Genomic DNA, 18,761 nt, shown 5'->3' with positions numbered 1-18,761 from the left:
ATTTTATATCAGTGTTTTGAACATTGTTATCATATTTTATGACCATTTAGAGGTGCAGGACTATGAACACCCGATACCTATGTGTTTTTACATATTTCTATTTTCAAGTTACAAGTCAGTTAGACCATATTTTTTTACTATAATAAGACTACCATGTTCATGTTGAGCACTTATTAGTACAATACAATGTCATGTTAGACCCATAATAATACCATTGTTAGTTAGTTGGAAGTAGGATTTAGCACCACGTGAACCTAGGGATGGGGGCTACCCACCAGTTAGGAGTGGGTCCTAAGTAACATTCCCTAAGTTCCAGAACGACGTAGCCAGTGTCGGATTATGAGATGTCACCCACCAGTTTAGGAATGAAACTCTCTTAGGGGTCACCCGCTAGTTAAAAATGACTCGCTAAGTCCTTCGGGACTTCATGTTAGTGGATCTACACAACCAGTGTTTGTACTCATGGCAAGGTACTAACACCCTTATAATTGAGAACACAGGTTGGACCCCGATTTGCTTTAGATTAGAGGATTTTGATTACATTATGTCTCCCACAGTTTCAGTTAGTATTCAGTTTATATTAGTTTAGGTTTGCTTGACCAAGTAATCAAATTTCAGCAATTATTCAGTTAGTTTTATTGATTATTCATTTTATTCATATCATGTCAGTACGTACTATACTTGGTCTTGTATTCTCAGTTTTACATATTCATATTTTTCATGGCCAATATCCATACATGATCCTCAGTTTACTTTTACAACATGTTCAACTTTACATGAGATTCACATACCGTATTCATGTTTTACCGTTTCCCAGCTTCAATTCTACTTATTCTACAAAAGTAAAGATTGAAGAAACTAGGTGTAGTGATTCACCAACTTATCAGATTATGTTTGTTACTCATGTTTTAAGATACTTCATCTTTCAGTTTCTTTTAGTCTCTTGGTAAGTCTACTTGCACTTAGCATGTATGTGTTAAGATTATGCATCTATTCGAAAGCACTAATCCACATATATGTCTATGTGCTACTGTAACGCCTTGAGAGTATACCCTAGGCATCACACGGTGCTTGCAGTCTCGAGGGACCACAAGCTAACCCATGAGGTGGTACCTACTGAGAGCATTGAATAAGATAATAAAATGTGCGGAAAAGCAACTGATAAGCTATAAGGTTTTAAGCAATAAAAAAGATAGAATCTATAAATTAAACTAATAATACTGATAAAATATCTGTCAACTGAAGTTTGAATACTGGATAACTGACTGTAGTGTCCAAAAGCCTCTAAACTGACTGAATATGAGTTGATGGCACAGGCCCCAACTAACTCCAACTAAATATTGAATTGAAAGCATGAAAATAAATAATTTGTACTCGAAATATGAGGACTCGCCACTGCAACGACTCATGGTCTAGAAATCTATTGCAATCCGGGAACAGGGCATCCAAACCTATGATATGATATATCATAGCGTAAGAAAAGAGTATGAGATTCGTACTTTGAATACACCAGTATGCTAAATTAGGTAGGATGATATGCATGATTTCATGAACATGAATAATAACTATTTCAATATATGCATAGAATATAAAGTACTGAATAAAGTGAATGAAATCTATAAATATTAAGGATATGTGAAATCTGTAGATACTGAGGATACGTAAAATCTGTAAATACTGATGATGCATGACATCTATAAGTACTGAGGATGCATGACCAAGCATATAACATGTTCTAAATATAATCTATAAATACTGAATTATTGAAATCAGATAACTGAATCACGGATATCTGTATGCTATGGTCAAGACACTAAAGCTGAAATACTGAACTAAGACTGTGGGAGGTATCATCTAACCAACATGCCCCAATCTGAGCTAATCGGGGTCTAACCTGTAACCCCAGTTGGAAGGGTTTTAGTACCGTGCCAGGGGTACCAATGATAGCTATGTGGATCCACTACACTGATGTACTATCCCGAAGGACTAAGGGTGTTAAGCCTAAACTGTCGGGTGACCCATGCGAGGTAGTCAAGCCTAAACCGATGGGTGACTCCTCATATCCTACACTGGCTACGTAGTTCTGAAGTATAAGGACTATTACTAACAACTCTGCCTATCTGATGGGGAAGTAACCATCCTTGCACTTGCTCGGTGCTAAATCCTACTCCCAACAAAACTGACTCAAAATGCTGAATTGTTCTAAGTTTAACTAATTCTAATAACTGACTGAACTGATAATGCTTATAACATATTCTGAAACTATTCTGAAGATATTGAGAAATAACTATGTTTTCGAGCATTCATAACCCCCAGGACTCAATATCAATAAGAGTAAAATAGTACTTAAGCTTGGAGGACATAACATAAAAGCATTTGTTCAATATTCCTCCTTATAAGCATTTTATCAAATACTTGGTATGCATGGTGTACATTAAGCATGAGAATAGTTTAAAGCTTGTAGTAAAAGAACAATCTCAACACCAATATCAAAAATCATGAAGTAAATTAGTGGAAAACAACATTTAAACATGTTGAGTGTCATAATCAACACCAATTTGATGAAAACATGGTATAGGACAAGATTCATGGAAATTGATGGTTAAAATCATAATTAAAATCATGGTAACTTATAAAGACTACAACTTGGATTCAAACCATGGTACTTGGACTCTATGGGTGAAAGGAACCCATGAATGAACACTTAACATACCTAAAAAGATTAATTCTTAAAGTTTCTTGATAGAGTTCTTGAGATTTGACCTTGGTTCTTGAAGGCTAGGGTTTGCTAATTTAGAGTCAAGGATCACTCGACAACTTGGTAGTGGGTAGGCGCCCAATGTTGCTGATGTCCGAGCCGAGGTTGCTAAGATAAAGAAAATGGTTATCGAATTATTCGAGAGGCCAGTGGTTATTGAGCAAGTCATAGACTGTGCTTCCCACAATTGAGGTGTCGAATATTAGGACAGCCCCGGTGGATGGGAAGGCTAAGCAAACCAAGGAAGACAGAAGAGAAAAATAGATAAAAGAAAAAGTAGGACAATAAAAAAAAGAAAAAGGCAAGATTTGCTAAGAAGGCAAGATGTAATGGCATCCAGGATGGTCAGCACCAAGAGATTGATAGCAGATCTGGCAGATCAAGAGATCAAGTTGTTGATGCAAAGGGGGTAGAAGTTGTGCCCCCGCTTATTGATGATCTAATCCCAGTTGGGACAGTTGTTGGGGAGAGTGGGACCTTACCTGAGGGCCCACATGCTAATATTGATGCTCCGGCGCATTAAGTGCCTAGGTATGATTTTTATCCCTACACTTTTAATGTTTTTTTGCACTTAGGGCAATTCAATGTTCTTAAGTTGGGGGTGGGGTACAAAAAAATTAGGAACAGTTTGAAAATTTTCAAATGTAGCTAAAACTGAAAGTTTGTTATGACTTACAAGTTTGATACTGGCAGGTGAGATGGAGTAAATCAGCGCGCCTATGGCAGCAAATGTATTTGATTTTAACTATGATGTTTATGAATTCTGTAAAATTTGGGTTGTACTTGATTTTGATTCTTATTTTGATTTCATTTTGTTATTGATGAAACATTATCGACTTTTGTGGAGTTTTGAACTGATCTTCTGAAAAGTAGTGTTAACTGTGCTAAAGAGTTGAAAACGTTGAACCTTCTCGAAAACTTTTGTTTGGGAAATTGTTTGAGTTATATATGTGGTTGAGACTATTGAGTATCTAATAATGACATTAGGGATAGTACAGGCAAGGACAAAACAATTGCATAGTTGGATAACTAGCACTTAGTAATGTAGCTCAGTGCAAGTGTGTGTAAGGATTACTAAGTTTCTGGTTGTATTGGAAGCAAGAACTTGCCCGATTGCTTTTACCGAGGTTTAGTATGGTTAGATAGGATGTGATCAAAGGCCTTTTTTGTATGAGTCCACTTAAGCCTAAAATATCTATCCCAAATGAGTGAATCCCTTTGATTCAACTATTTGAGCATTACTATACTATCTTTTCTTGTTACACCGATCACCTTCCCGTTTGGCTTACAATGAACCTAGTCCTGTGGATACTATACACCTCAACTCAGGCAAATAGCCTAAGTTGAGTATGGCTATTATAGGGTGCATGAGAACAAAACATGTATGAAGGGGATATAAGTAAAATAGTTGAATCATGGACAAGTTTGATGAAGAGCAAGCTAATAAAACTGCAAAGTAGAGAAAAAGAAAAAGAATGAAAAAATAAGCACTAAAAATAGGAGATACGACGAAGGAAATAAATGAAAAAGTGGGAAAATTTGTGGACCCCAAGAAAATCATTGTGTTTAGGAGGCTTATACACTAAAAGATATCCTACCAGCCCCTGACCTATATTACAAGACTAATAAATTCCTATAGTAATCTTACAACGATTGTCTACCAACTTAGGAAAAAAGTATAAGGGCAAGTCTTTGGCATTCCATGCAAACAAATGATACTTTTTTAAGAGAGAGAGAGTTGTTCTTCCTATCCTGGATATAGATGAGTATGTATATGTGAAGAGTGAATGGGATTTCTTTGACTATGAGTGCACAAAGGTTATGCTGCTAAGTTGCTAGATTGTTTTATGGATGTAAAATAGGTCTATGCCCGAGTATCTATTGCTAATGTAATGCCATAATCGGATCCTTTCATGTTTTTACATATGTTGAATTGTTATATGCAAGTTTGTGTTGAAAAATTTAAAATTAAGAAGGGAACATTGAAATTTAATTCAAAATCACGGCCATGGGTATTTGAGATCTTCCTGTTTTAAGCATCGCCTCATGGGTAGGAAATAGAATTTGGTTTTTTTTGTCTGAGGGCATGCAAAAGTATAAGTTGAGGGTGTTGATGTGGTGGGAAAACATAACACTTTCGAAGCTTAAAACTGTGAATTTATGTGTGAACTTAGGGTATTTTGTTAGATATAATGCACTTTGGTGTGAATTATAGGTAAAACAGGTTTATAACAGTATTTCAATGAAAAAAGAGGAGAAAAAACTAAAAAAGACCAACTTTGATCAATATATGATTCTTTCCTAGAGTTGTAACCATTCGATACGACTCATACATTGAATCGTATGAGGAACAAAACCAAAAGCCAAATTGAGAAACCAAGTATGAGGAAGATATGACTCAAGTATCTCAGCCTTAAGCTATGGTACGGTTCATATGATAAAGTTATGAGTATTATAGATTCCAAGCTACTACCTAGGAATTGAAGTATCATGAGGATATAAGTTGGAAGTCTGAGTATGACTCATATAGGGATGTCGTATCTTAATCAGTGTTCAAGATCTGAAAAGACTGAAGTCCCAGGTGGATATGGATCAAGGACACGAGTTGTATACGTAGTTACGACTTATAAGATGGTTGTAAGCTAAAAAAAGAGTTAAAGTCGTGGGAGATTAGACACTGGACTAGTTACAACAAGGCAGGGTAAGACTCGTAAGTTGAGGATATGAGTAAAGACCAACTCGTACTGACTGCCGACTTAACTTTCCCTTTCCATTTTTAATAGGACCTTTTTGTTATTTTGAGATACTATAAATACCCTAGGGTTTATCTTTTATTAGGTTATGCGTTGTGAAATTAATTTGCATGCAATTACTTATTACTACATTATTTCTTGAGATTTTAAGGTTTTATTTAATTAGAGGCTTTGGAGTTTATTTATATCTTTTTGTGCAATTGATTTTATGTATTTTTCATTGATAATCATGATATCTTGCACAAACATGAGTCGCTAATCTCCTCAGCTTGTGGATTAGCTATGTAAAGGACGTGGAAGATTTAATTGTTCTAGGGTTTCTGTATATATCTTAGTTTTCCTTTGTATTAATTAGCCTCAAGTAGTCGCATACACTTGAGATAGCCTTTATTCGCATCTATTCGATAACCAAGAAGCTTTCGATTAGGTAGCAAGAATTAAGACAGTTATATGATAACCAAGTATGAATAGGGCCGTAACAAGGGGCAACAAACAACACTCTGAGACGATAACCAAGTCAACGGGTGAAATTTATCTTATGGATAATACCTAACTTGTAGTATTTGCATGAAAAACAATAGAATAATTATGCCGAACACGAGAAATCTACATAATTGAGAATCCTAAGGGGAACACATTGCTAGTGTTCGTCTTATATTGATTTCAACTAAACAATACTCAAGATTTGGTTACCATTTGATACTGATAACAAAATTCCTCCATTTACTTTCATGAAAGACTAGTGGATTACATAAAGGCTAGTAACTATTCACGTCTTCCCTGTGGGGTCAACCCAACTTTGTTGGGTTACTATATTTGCAATCAACCGCATTATACTTATATTAGAGGTGTAGTTTTTGGCGACATCATTGGTAGATCCTAGTCTTGAACCTTAGATGTTAATGTTGATAAAAGGTAGTATGTTAGCTCGGGACTAGCAATGCAGCAGTTGCGGGGGTAAATTGGTAGGTCGGATGAGGTTGATTACTTGAGGAATGCAATAGTTGTAAAGTTGTGACTTGTAGATCGAGCGTTCAGGATGAACGGATGGATTGGGGGGTTAAGTCATTAGATGGGATAGATCATGGAACTTTCATGTGTCTTTGTCCCTATACTAGTATTTTATTGTTGGCATAAAATTAATTATTAAATTCATGATTTTGAGTAAGGGTTTTGGCATAATTGCAGGCTTTGACATGATTACTCATTTAATTGATTTTCCATGGATTATGATGCATTATTCACTCTTATTTATGATTATGAACATTGTGGAATGCATGGGAATGTTAATTGGATTTTACGGTACTATGGATTCCCCAATTACTTGGTTTTGGCCTTGAAAAATTATATGCCCTCAAAATGTTGGTGAAATTTCCATTAAATATAATTTTATCATGCGGTTTGACTATTCTTCATTCTTTGCATTGCATAAATTATTAAAGGAACATGAATTGGTTTTGGTTGGATTCAAATGATTTTGAAATAGCCCTGGTTGCCATGTTTTGATTTTGAATGGTTTTATTTTAACTGGAGTCAATTTGGTCTCAGGGTCTTTGCATTTCTATGCTGGCCTCTAGGTAGCATTTGGTTGAATGAGGTTTTGGGTATAAAAGAACCGACCGTCCCTGGTGTACATCTTCGGTGATACCCATTTGAACGAAGAATTGTGTTTGTAGATATGATAGGATGAATGTTAGTGGTTAATCTAGAATTTTCTTCTAGGGGTGAACTTCAAGGGGAGGTCTTGGTTGCATATTATGATGATACTCTTCTCTCCCGATTGAGAGAGTACTCTCCTAGTGTTGTATGCATCCTTATAGCACGGATGCCTAAGGTTCGCATTTGGTCTTTGCATGTTCCCTAAATATGAGTTTTGACTTACATTACATTACTCATGGTTTAGGTGGATTTTTTTTTGGGTGTCCAGTCTTAAGGCCTCCTCTTATGGTATGTTTTGATCGGGTTATTCCTTCGTTATGGTCTAGGTGGTTGTTATGAAGTACTTCATCCCTATAGTGTCGTGTCATATCTCTAGTATCTTTCCTTGGGAGGCATGGGTAACTCTTTTAGTTTTGTTTCTTAACTGACTCTCCTTATGTTAGGATGGTAGTGGTTTGTGAAGTATGGTGATGTGTTGACATGGGGAATGTAGAAGCCCCTAAGTAGGGAAGAGTCTAGGGTGACTCTAAAAGTTAAGGTTTTGGAAAGTGACATAAGGTCGTTATGGGAAATGGTTAGGAAAGGAATGGGTAGTGAAAACTTTGTGAAGGTTGTAAAAGGGTGCCAGATAGTTTGATGAATAGATCATACCGCAGGTATACAAGTCATAGGCTTAAATGTTGTGATTGGTAAATAGACCAATAGTTTTGTTGGGTACTTAAGATATGTTATAGGGCATGGATTTATGAATTGTTTTCCTGGCATAGTAGTGTATGGTTTTAGATGTTAAATTATATGTTGGGGGTTTCAGTTATAGTGGTTGGATATGGTTTGTCCATGACCTTTACTCATGGTTTTCTTGTTATAATGGTGATGGAAGCGGAGTAGTGTTTAAGGATAGATGTAAGGAGTAGAGCCCGGTGGCTTAACTCCTTTTAGTTTAGGATAGGCTTGAACATGGAATTGGTGGTGTATATTTAGACTCAAGATTTCGTAGTAATGTCTCAATAAATTCTACGTTGTATAGGACTTGCCCTTACATGAGTCCATTCATCCTGTAATCTATGTATTTGTGTTGCAAGTAACATGTGGATGGTCCTTAGTTGGTTGGTTCCTTTAAGTTGCATTGGTATCTCAAATTCATTGTTATTTAAGGGGGTCCTCATGAGGTTTATGGAATAGTAAGTTCGTCCGTTGAGAATAAAAGGTGTAGCTTCGGTAAAGTTTCCATAGTGGAACTAAATAGCTCGGGAAAGTCATTTGGGGAGCAAAAGGAAACATAAAGTCCAAGTGTCCGCATTGGTTCTTTGTTCCATAAATTCGTGCATGACGTGTGTGCTCTTTAACACTTCTTTTTGTTTTCAAACTTGGTTAAAGGTGGGGAATGGTTCCTCTTGCACCTTTGTTTTCTAACTTAGTTAGAGGTCGAAATAAAGGTGGTGGGATGTAAATCGCGTTTGGATTATGGAGTGATCTTCTCACCTTGGTTGTGTTTCCTTGCTTCCTTGCTTCCTATTTTGGTTGAGGAAAAGTTTGTTGGGTGTTAATGTGTTATCTAATGCTTGTCTCTTACCCTTACCCATCATTCGAGGACAAATGATCCTAATGTGGGAGACTGAAACACCCCAAGTCTTAGAACCTTGCAAATTTCCTTGGTTTTGGACTTAATGGACGTGTACCACTCATACCCTTAGGTATGAGTTCGGGAGGTGTTAGTCTTTTAGGAACCTGTGTCTAAGGTCTTGGCATGGTCTTGGGTATGAGTTGGGGTACCACTCGTACCCTAGCACTACAACATTTTAGTGCTACTGCCACCCTCATAAAGTGTGACCCAAAGTAGCAAAAAGGGTGGCCCTTGATCAAAGGCTACATTTTTGTACTTGAGGCAACACTTTTTAGGGATGGCCTAAAAAGGCGTATCCTTTGACATTAGACCACGGTTTTAAGTATTGTCATATTAGCTACGTTTAAAAAGTGTGACCTATGAGTTACAAAGGCAATGGTTTGTCGCATCTTATTAGCAACAATTTTATTGGATAATTCAACTCATGAAAAGCATGGCCTTAACTTAATTATTGGCCGCACTTTAACAATGCAGCCTTTTATACTTTTCTACAACAACAGTTAAAAAGTGTAGCTGCCGCTACCTCCTCTAAAACAACATTTGTGAAATGTAGACATATTTTTATTTTTAAAAAAATATAATTTTATTTTGCATTTATTTTGTATATTATTATCCTATTTAAAAGCATTAAACCATCTAATAAAGAACTCAATAAAAATTCAAACATGTAGATTTGTAATAAAAAAAAATTGTAACTAAAAATGTATTTTTATCAGAAGGTTATATACACAAGACATAAAACTAAAACTGAAACCTAGACATTATTTCCAAGTTCAGTGATCAAACAAAAAAATATAACTACTCATACATCAACTAGCTAAGGCTAAAGATGGAGAGTTAAGCTCATCTACTCTATTAGGTAATCTGGGAGGCAAACATGCTCGGTATAGAAAGTTTTGAATGATTAATATCTCAAGTCAACTTCACTAACTTTTTCCCTTGTTGGAGACACTCTCATTACACTCCATCCAAATTTAATCAATGCAGAAGGTTAGTCTGAATAGAAAAAAGAGCTAGTCAAAATAGTAGAACGAGAAGTAACGATGGAACCACTAACATATTTGTTTTTTACGAGAAATATTTAATAAATGATCACATCCCAGTCGAATCCTAAAAAAATAAACTTATTTTGAAGGATTTGACACGCACCCAAACAACAACAACAACAAACCCAGTGTATTCCCACCTAGTGGGGTCGGGGGATAAGATGTACGCAGTCCATACCTCTACCTCTAAAGAAGTAGAAAGGCTGTTTCCGATAGACCCCCGGCTCAAGGCACGAGATACCACACAAACACATAGTAGAGCACAGAAGCAGATTACATAACATAAATACGGCACCCATAAGTAATACAAAACAGAGGAAAGCAGAGGAAAGCACACAGATTCGTAATAAAACATGGGACACGGAACACAGAATCATAACAGGAATAAAACCCCCACCAAGTAATTCTCTACACTAGCAACCCAAACTGGCCCTAGTCCTCTGCCCTAATTCGCGTCCTCCAGACCTTCCTATCTAGGGTCATGTCCTTGGTGAGCTGTAACTGCTCCATGTCCCGCCTAATCACCTCACCCCAGTACTTCTTCGGCCTACCCCTACCCCGCCTAAAACCATCCACCGCTAGCCTCTCACACCTACGGACCGGGGAATCCATGCCCCTCCTCTTCACGTGTCCGAACCATCTCAATCGGGCTTCCCGCATCTTGCACTCCACTAAAGTCACACCAACCTTCTCCCGGATAGTCTCATTCCGAACTCTATCCCCTCTAGTCAGCCCACACATCCAGCGCAACATCCGAGAACAAAACAAACTGGGAGTGTAAGTAATAAAAATTCTAGATTCAGTCCAAACTTATAAAAGAAATCTAATAAAAGACGGTCCCAAACAAATTCTTAAGTCAAGTCAAACCTTCAATATCAGTTCATTTTAATGTTACCTAATTAACTGGATAGTTCTTACAACACATTTTCTTTTTTCTACATCTAGTAAATCAGATAAGTTGCCGTTGTAACTCCCAAGTTTAAGTGCAAATAGAACATTGTAACGCCAATGAATGTTTGTATTCCTCAAGTCAATGTGTTCCAAAACTTGAAGTCATTCAAGTTCCGTTAAAGAAAACATAGATGAACAATTTAAAGAAACATCCATACCTCCTTTAAATTCTCTGGTCCCATTTCCATTAACTCATCAGCTGTATTAGAATAACCAAGACCAATATGGTTCACTGGAGCACTTCCATTTTCCTGATCATTATTTTCCCATCCCTGTACCTTCATCAAAGTCCACTCCTTTTCGAATTCACTTGTTACCTGTCAGAAATTAGTTATTAAATTAAAAAATCATACATAAATGTTTTTTTAGGGCAAGAAAGGGCTGGGGGAGGAAGAGGATATGTCAAGTATCATTCCATATGCGCATATAGAAATTAACCATAACCATCAGTGCATTAGTTATTCTATCTTCACTGCATGTGTTCACGTAACCCTCCATTATTTTTAAACAGGAAGAAAGAATGCAATACTCTTTCAAACGATGTTGGACAGAACACGGAATAATGCAACAAGTAAGAAATTGTCACTCAATAGTAAAATCAAATTGAGGAACAATATGTTGATAAAAGAAAGAAGCACCTTCGAGAATATCCTTTCAAGAAACTGTAAAGGCTCCATCCGCTCAAAAAAATAGACCAGATATTCCAGCAGCTTCTTCAAATATTCTAGATACTACCTGTAAAAGAGCAAAAGGACAAATGTTGCATATCACAAAAATTTAGAAATCATGAAGAGGAGGTAACAGTTTACACCCAGGTTTGAACTTAATGGGAACAACAAGATTTCACCCAAACTAACAAATAGCCATTAAAGTTGCTGTTATTTGAAAAGTTGTTTCCTGAAAATGTCTGCACTTCATTTTACTATTTTAAGCAACAAACTTTGAGCATATATCTGATTTTAAAGATTGAATATTCACATCGACTAGAGAAACTTTGCTTTATAAGGAATCTTCTGCGGTTGGGAAAATACATCAAGATAAGATGTGTATTCAATTGGCTCACCAAATTTGGAGTTCATATACTAATTATATAATTCATGTAAGTCAAGAAATCTTCTAGAACCTTCCTGTCAACATTCCACAATATAAAATGGAATATGAGACAATTAGTATCACAAAATTACCAAGGGAACATAAAGAAGCAATAGAGACACCAAGAGTGACAGACCAACTACGAAGTTCTTACTTCAAAAGTTATACAAAGTAACAGTATGCATAATCTCACGGAAGAATCATTAGACTATTATTGAAAATTCACATGAATATTAGATATGAAAAGAAGTTACTAAATCATAATCTAGACTACACAGAATGAGCGCTTCATTCTTGCTTCTACGAGAATTTTTATGAAATACTTTAATTTCTTCTCTTTGATGGAAGTTAGTTTTTCCGGGAATGTAACCTAATTTTGGCCTAATTCTTCTTTTGAGTATCTATTAAACCTCTGATAAAAAAGATATACCTTGCTTATATTTCATATATTCAACAGTTTAATAATGAGCCTCACAGCCCTATAGTTTTGATTGAGAGAACTGATGATTAGCATTTATACAAACTTCTGGACATCCAGTCCTCTCTTTTGCAATGAGTAGACAAAGGATGTCTAATTTAAAGTCCTATACCAATACTGGTTTTCACGACAAGCTGTTAATAAGTCTACTAACAACGGGTGAACATAAGATCTATACGGCATAATTTCCTTATCATAGATCTACAGAATTGGTGAATATTCGTCTGTCAATGGCTTTTCACTGCAACTGCTATATAAGTTACTAGAAAATACTCGGTACCAGCAAAGAGCTAACTAATAAAATACAATATCCTCTCACCGACTACTAATATTCAGAGCAGACAAAGGATGTCTGCATCTTAGCCGATGTGTAACAAATAAGCAGTGTAAATATGTAAAATGCTAAAAACTACTAAAATCACAGTAGATACTAATATTTCAAGCACACTCAGATTACATACAGAAGTAATTCACCATCTCTTTAAGAAAAAAATACAAACAACTAATATCCTGGCAAAATGCAATAGAAAAGAACATGAAGCACATATAGGAGACAGAGTGACACTAACCTCACCACTAAACTCGATTTACGGTTTTTCTTTAAGGAGATGCTCATATTCGTCACTGGTATCAATAATAGCACGTGCGTTAGAATCAATTATCACCTTGAGATCCTACCAGGACGCTCAAAAAGGAGGATCACTTTTTGCCATGGTCCTTATAATTTTACCACTCACCTTGAGATCATACCAGGACGCTGAATGGGGCAATCCAGTAACCAAAACTAAAAATAAACAAGTGAATTAGATCAAAAGACATGAAATGCAGCAAAGAATAAAGGGCAGGCGCATTAATAGTAAATAAACGTCGATACTCAATACGCTTGGGCACTCCAAATTTTTTATTATTGCGGCCACTATTATAATGATTATTTGACGATGAGTTACCACGCCCACTATGTGCAAGTTCTACCTGTGTAAACATACACGATATTTAACAATTTCAAAAGGCTTAAGCACCTAAAAAAAGAAAACTATTTAGAATTTAAGTGTCTTATAAGTATTAGATGCGTTAATTTTCCTTTAAAGACAGACTAATATTGAAAAGAAATAGACCTGAATAAAGTCGAATTGATACAGATGATTCTATATAAATGATCCAAACTAATTTGGGTCAAGCATTTATATGGAGAAACATAAGAGTTAAAAATTGCAATTAAGACATGAATTGGAAACCTGATTTTGAAAAATACACGTCACACATATAGTTGATTCATGTGTGTGTCCTATAAGCTGTTAGGAGTTTACTAACCCTCAAGCGATGCCCATCAAAATCATAGCCATCACGCCCATGAATAGCATCATCAGCATCGCGAGACTCTTCAAACTATTAATATTTCCAACAAAACAATGTCAAAATAGCTTAAAGTTTAAGAAGGGAATATCTAATAAAATTTATTTTAGCCAGCGCAGCTATAACTCACCTCCACAAAAGCATAACCAGGGGATCTTGGTGGAACTTTCAGATCAATATGCGTTATTGGGACATACTACTGTTGCACACGACACTCATTTAGTTTAGGAATCAAATACTGAACATTAATTAGTAAATAACGTCCAACTAAAGTACGACACTAGGTGTACTACACAGACCTTGTAGAACAAATCCTCCACTTCTTGCTCATGAATATCACCACATAGATTACCAACATATATCGTCCTGCTTGAACGACTCGTTGTTCCTAAAAAATAAAATTAAAACCCACCTGAGAAACAAAAATTTTCTTTGTAACTTTATAACTTTGATAAGGTTACTACAATATAGAAAATGTTTAGGTAATTAACTTAGGATATTGATACTTATAATTCTCCATAGAATAGAGTGAGCTTGTCTCTTCCTTCCTAGAAATAGAACTCTAACTATCAAACCCGTCCCGTTTCCTTACTCGAGATATCTGAGATAGCTCCATAAACTAATAACTTTCAACTTTTTCACACAAGTGTAAACCAGTATTAGCAGATATTGGTAGGGAATTTGCACACTAGAGATATATTATATGCTGCTTTATGTATTCAGAAATTTAAACATCAATAACTAGATGCCGAGTCACACCAAAGATTATTCTTATGTTTAAATAATTAAATTTTCATTTTTGCCTCAACAAATTCTAATAATTTTTTCCCTTAATACTAACCAACCAATGACTGCTCAGGTAGAGTTTTATGCATTAGTTACTTCCTTGTGAGTGCCCTTTCTGTTCCAACATTGATGGAGCTCAAACGTGCCCTTTCAGTTCCAACATTGATGGAGCTCAAACATACATTTTTGCATAATCTAGTCTAACAACAAAGAAAAGGTCTAAAATGTGAAAATGTGATGCAGGAGAAGATTGTTACTTCATAGTGGGATTCACACGGTGGGTAGTGGATACATACTTCCAAGGTTCATTCTACTCTTTGGGGATTACTTTTTGTAAGACGAAAGTCCCTTGCGACCAGCCATCGATGGGAGTTTAGCACAACTGCTGAGGAGCTATAGAAGATAAATCAAACCATGATCTTTACCATTTCAAAAAAATGGATAGGTCACTCCATCAAGTTCCCAATCACTACAATTTTTCCTACTAGTTATGTCCCAGCCATAGTCAAATCTAATTTCAACAAACTAAGTAGAATTAAAACCATGCTTATTCAGAATTGAAGGCAAATGAGAAGAAGAGAAAATAGGATGAAAAATTTACCTTCGATTACTCAATTTCAAACTCAAACAACGTCTATTACGACTCTCAAAACTTGATGTAAAAGTAATTCGAAGCAAGAACAAAGCTGTAATTTTTTATTTTCTAATTAGAAATTTGAAAAACTGAATCCGCTATATTGGTGTTTAGAGTATAATTACCCATTAATCAACTTCGATTTCTGCAACTTCTGTGTTGTGCAGTGCAGTCAACTCTGATTTCTGCAACTTTTATGTTATGTGATGCTTTATGATTTGATGCTGTATGCTGAAATTCAAACATGCAGACGAAGTAGATAATGTCTCTTTTTCTTTTCAACATATGATAGAAAGGTATCGGGGAGGAGAAAAAGGAGGATCTTTTAGCTTTTTTGTGGTAGGATTCGGCACAACTTTTGGATTTGGCTTCACTTCATCTTTATTTACACTATGGATAAATATTGCATCCGGCACATGGCTGCAAGGGTAAACCATAGTTAAGCCTTCATGTTCATGATAAAGTGATATCTAGATGAGGAAATTTTACAAAATAAAAGGAGCTAAGATAAGATGAGATAAGTCCATTCTAACAGATTTTCTCCCTCTTTAAATGTATAACTTGATGCGACAACCAAGAGTTTACCATCTCTGGTAAATGATGATGATGCAACGCTGGAAGGATATTTAGGGTACAGCAGGTGGTCCGGTAAAATCAATCAGTTTATCAGTCAGTCTTTCAGATAAATAGTGATAGAAACAAAAGGCACGTGAACAAATATTTAACTGATACAACCTTTTTTTGTTGTTACCATCCCAGAAATTAACATCGCCATTACAACTACCAGTGGCAAAAGTACCGTAACTGCAGTTCATGTGAAGAGGGTAGTTATCCAAGAACATTTAAGATCAAGTAAACAACATGAAATAAAACACATGTGACACATTGAAACGTATCAATGAACAAAGAAAAAGAATCAAAATTTATTTTCACAAAACTAGAAGTCACTAATTTTTGGAATCAGCAGCTAGAACATGAAATATTAGTAGGAACAAAAAAACATTGATGTACTTTTTAACATAAATCCAAGATACAGATTAATTGGACACTTAAGATATTTAAGGGTAGACACAATGTACTCTGTTAACATAAATCCAAGACATTTATTAACTGAAGACTTCAGATAATGTCAGAATTGAAAGTAAGTTTTGGTTCAGACGAGATGTACATAATAAACATCAGCCATTGTATAGTCCTGTCTCGGGTATGCAAGAAAACCACTGCATCTTAATGAAAATGGATAAAGCATACAACTATACATGTACTACTCCACTTACTAGACTAATGTGAGGAAGTATATCTCATAATAGCATAAAAAAATATTTTGCTGGAATGCTAAATGATTCCATTCATTTACACAAGACAAATAAATTTTAGGTGAAGTTGGAACTCACATATGGTGATAAGCAATCACATACAGGGTAGACGATATCCCTTCCAGCTTCAGATTTTTTATGGCATTTAAATGCATACCTGCACATAAGTCATTACATATGAATAAATATAAAGACAAATGATCTACCTAGAACACTACAAAATCACCACACATCCTTAGGGTTTTGGAAAAAGATAACTATAAAAACTAATCTATAACATGGTTCCCCATTCTTATTTTAAATTTCAGACGGAATAGATGTCTCTTTCTCGTCATTCAACCATTGATAAACGTCATTTAACAACATACAATTGGCCACTTTAAAATTAGTATCTTAGATAAAAGAAAACAATCCAGAGACAAGTTAACATGCCATGAAAGACCTATTCAAAAATCATATTTCACATTAATTTCCTTGACTGAAGAATGATTCTCTGTTTGAACAGATTGCTTTGTCTATCTGTATGATATAATGTGATAAAAGAATTTTATCTTCAACAAATTTAAGTTATATATAGTATATACATGGGATATGTAGTTTAACTTGTGAAAATGCGGTACAGGAGAAGATTGTTACTTCATAGTGGGATTCACAAGGTGGGCAGTGGGCACATACTGTTAGGGTTCATTCTTCCCTTTTGGGGATTACTTTTTGTAAGATAGAAGTCCTTTGCTACCAGCCATCGAGGGGAATTTGGTACAACTGTTGAGGAGCTGTACAAGATAGATCAAACCATCATCTTTACCATTTCAAAAAAAAGGATAGATCACTCCATCAATATCCCAATCACTACAACTTCTACTACTAGTTATGTCCCAGCCATAGTCAAGTCTAATTTCAACAAACTAAAAAGAATTTAAACCACACTTATGAAGAATTGAAGGAAAATGAGAAGAAGATAGAAATGGATGAAAAATTTACCTTCCATTTCTCAACTTTGAACTCAAACAGTGTTTATTACAACTCTCAAATTTGGTGTAAAAGGAATTCGAAGCAAGAACAAAGCTGAAATTTTGGATATGCTAATTAGAAATTTGAAAAACTGATGCCGCTATGGAGGTGTTTAGAGTATAATTACCTATTAATCGATTCCAATTTCTGCAACTTCTGTGTTCTGCGATGCAGTCAACTCCCATTTTTGCTTTATACTGGCGCCTCTTTCAAATGAAGGAATTTGATGCTGTGACATAAATCTAGTTGTGCACGCCGCTTGAGAACGAAGCGTCTAATTTGATGTTGTGTGATAAACCCTAGTTATGCAATATATTTCAGATAAATGTTTAATTTTTTTTTTTTGGTAATTAGAAATTAGAGGGAATAAAATATATTGGATGGAATTTAATATTTTAGTGTTAAAAATATTGGAGGGAACATCATATTTTAATGTAAATTTTATAAAAGTTATAAGACAATATTTATAAATTATCATTTTAAAAATAATAAAAATAGCTACATTTTAAAAGAGTAGTCATATTTGTAAAAGGCATTTGTCACTTATAAAATATAGTCTATATCATTAAAGAGCAAGTCTTACAAACGTTGTTAAAATTATTGTGGTTTAAAGCTACATTTTAAAAGCATGTTTAAAACTATTTTAGGCAACGCTTTGCAAATGTTGTCCAGATTTAATATGGCCTTAGGCCAAAAAATATTTTAGTGTAGGATACGGATGGTATAGGTGAGTCTTGATGCATATGGCTTGGTATTGTTTTAAACTATGTTTTACAAGTTTTTTGTAATGGTTTGCATATGTTTGTAGTTGTTGGTTATGGTTTTACAAATAGGCCTTGAGTAACTCTAATTATGGCGGATTATGAATTGATTTTGGTCTTGGTAAAGGTATGCCCTCAACATATTTGATAAAATGCCTAAAAGAATGTTTTCACTCTAATGTTGAACTTTCATTTGAACTCTTGCATGGTTTAGTTTGGTAATGGAAACCTAAATGGATTTGGATGGTTTTGAATGATTTAAATAATATAAGTGTCTTCAATGTTTGGCATGGTCATAAATGATTTAAAATGGTATAAATGGTTTATATAGTTTGGAAAGATTAAATGGTAAATCCTTGGTCGCTATGAAATTGGGTATGCTGGTGGGATACATGGGAATCCCCGAGGTGGTTTAATATGGTGAATAGAAGGGTACATGGAATCCCTTAAACCTATACATAGTTGGCTATGGATAGTACTTGCAAGTATAGTCGGTATGACGATACCACTACAAATGGCTTGGTTAATAAACGTTAATG

The 18,761-nt window shown here is 35.2% G+C and overlaps 3 protein-coding genes across 4 annotated transcripts; all 3 read right to left on the bottom strand.

Annotated features, from left to right (window-relative positions):
- Window positions 1–1,174: 1,174 nt before the first annotated feature.
- On the bottom strand, window positions 1,175–13,004 carry LOC107877847. The gene is made up of 4 exons (XM_016724609.2): window positions 12,931–13,004; window positions 11,430–11,526; window positions 10,950–11,108; window positions 1,175–1,451 (listed from the first exon to the last, which is right to left on the bottom strand). The coding sequence occupies exons 2-4, from the start codon at window positions 11,466–11,468 to the stop codon at window positions 1,413–1,415; spliced, it is 237 nt and encodes a 78-aa protein (XP_016580095.2). The 5' UTR covers window positions 11,469–11,526; window positions 12,931–13,004; the 3' UTR covers window positions 1,175–1,412.
- Window positions 11,473–14,863, bottom strand: LOC124885780 (serine/arginine-rich splicing factor SR30-like). The gene is made up of 6 exons (XM_047394029.1): window positions 14,829–14,863; window positions 14,014–14,080; window positions 13,845–13,910; window positions 13,673–13,747; window positions 13,112–13,333; window positions 11,473–11,526 (listed from the first exon to the last, which is right to left on the bottom strand). Exons 1-6 carry the CDS (start codon window positions 14,861–14,863, stop codon window positions 11,473–11,475), a joined length of 519 nt encoding a protein of 172 aa, XP_047249985.1.
- A 395-nt stretch (window positions 14,864–15,258) lies between these two features.
- Window positions 15,259–17,810, bottom strand: LOC124885628. 2 transcript variants are annotated; one of them, XM_047393743.1, is made up of 3 exons: window positions 17,589–17,762; window positions 16,529–16,607; window positions 15,259–15,554 (listed from the first exon to the last, which is right to left on the bottom strand). In XM_047393743.1, exons 1-3 carry the CDS (start codon window positions 17,644–17,646, stop codon window positions 15,413–15,415), a joined length of 279 nt encoding a protein of 92 aa, XP_047249699.1. In that variant the 5' UTR covers window positions 17,647–17,762; the 3' UTR covers window positions 15,259–15,412. The 2 variants fall into 2 exon arrangements, with proteins under 2 accessions (XP_047249699.1, XP_047249698.1); XM_047393742.1 differs by lacking the exon at window positions 15,259–15,554 and adding an exon at window positions 15,562–15,938 and having other exon boundaries at window positions 17,589–17,810.
- Window positions 17,811–18,761: the final 951 nt, after the last annotated feature.

Source organism: Capsicum annuum, chromosome 7 (genome assembly GCF_002878395.1).
Source record: "Capsicum annuum cultivar UCD-10X-F1 chromosome 7, UCD10Xv1.1, whole genome shotgun sequence".
NCBI classification, from domain to species: Eukaryota; Viridiplantae; Streptophyta; class Magnoliopsida; order Solanales; family Solanaceae; genus Capsicum; species Capsicum annuum.
Note: the sequence above shows the minus strand (reverse complement) of the source record. Positions and strands in the feature narration are given on the sequence as shown.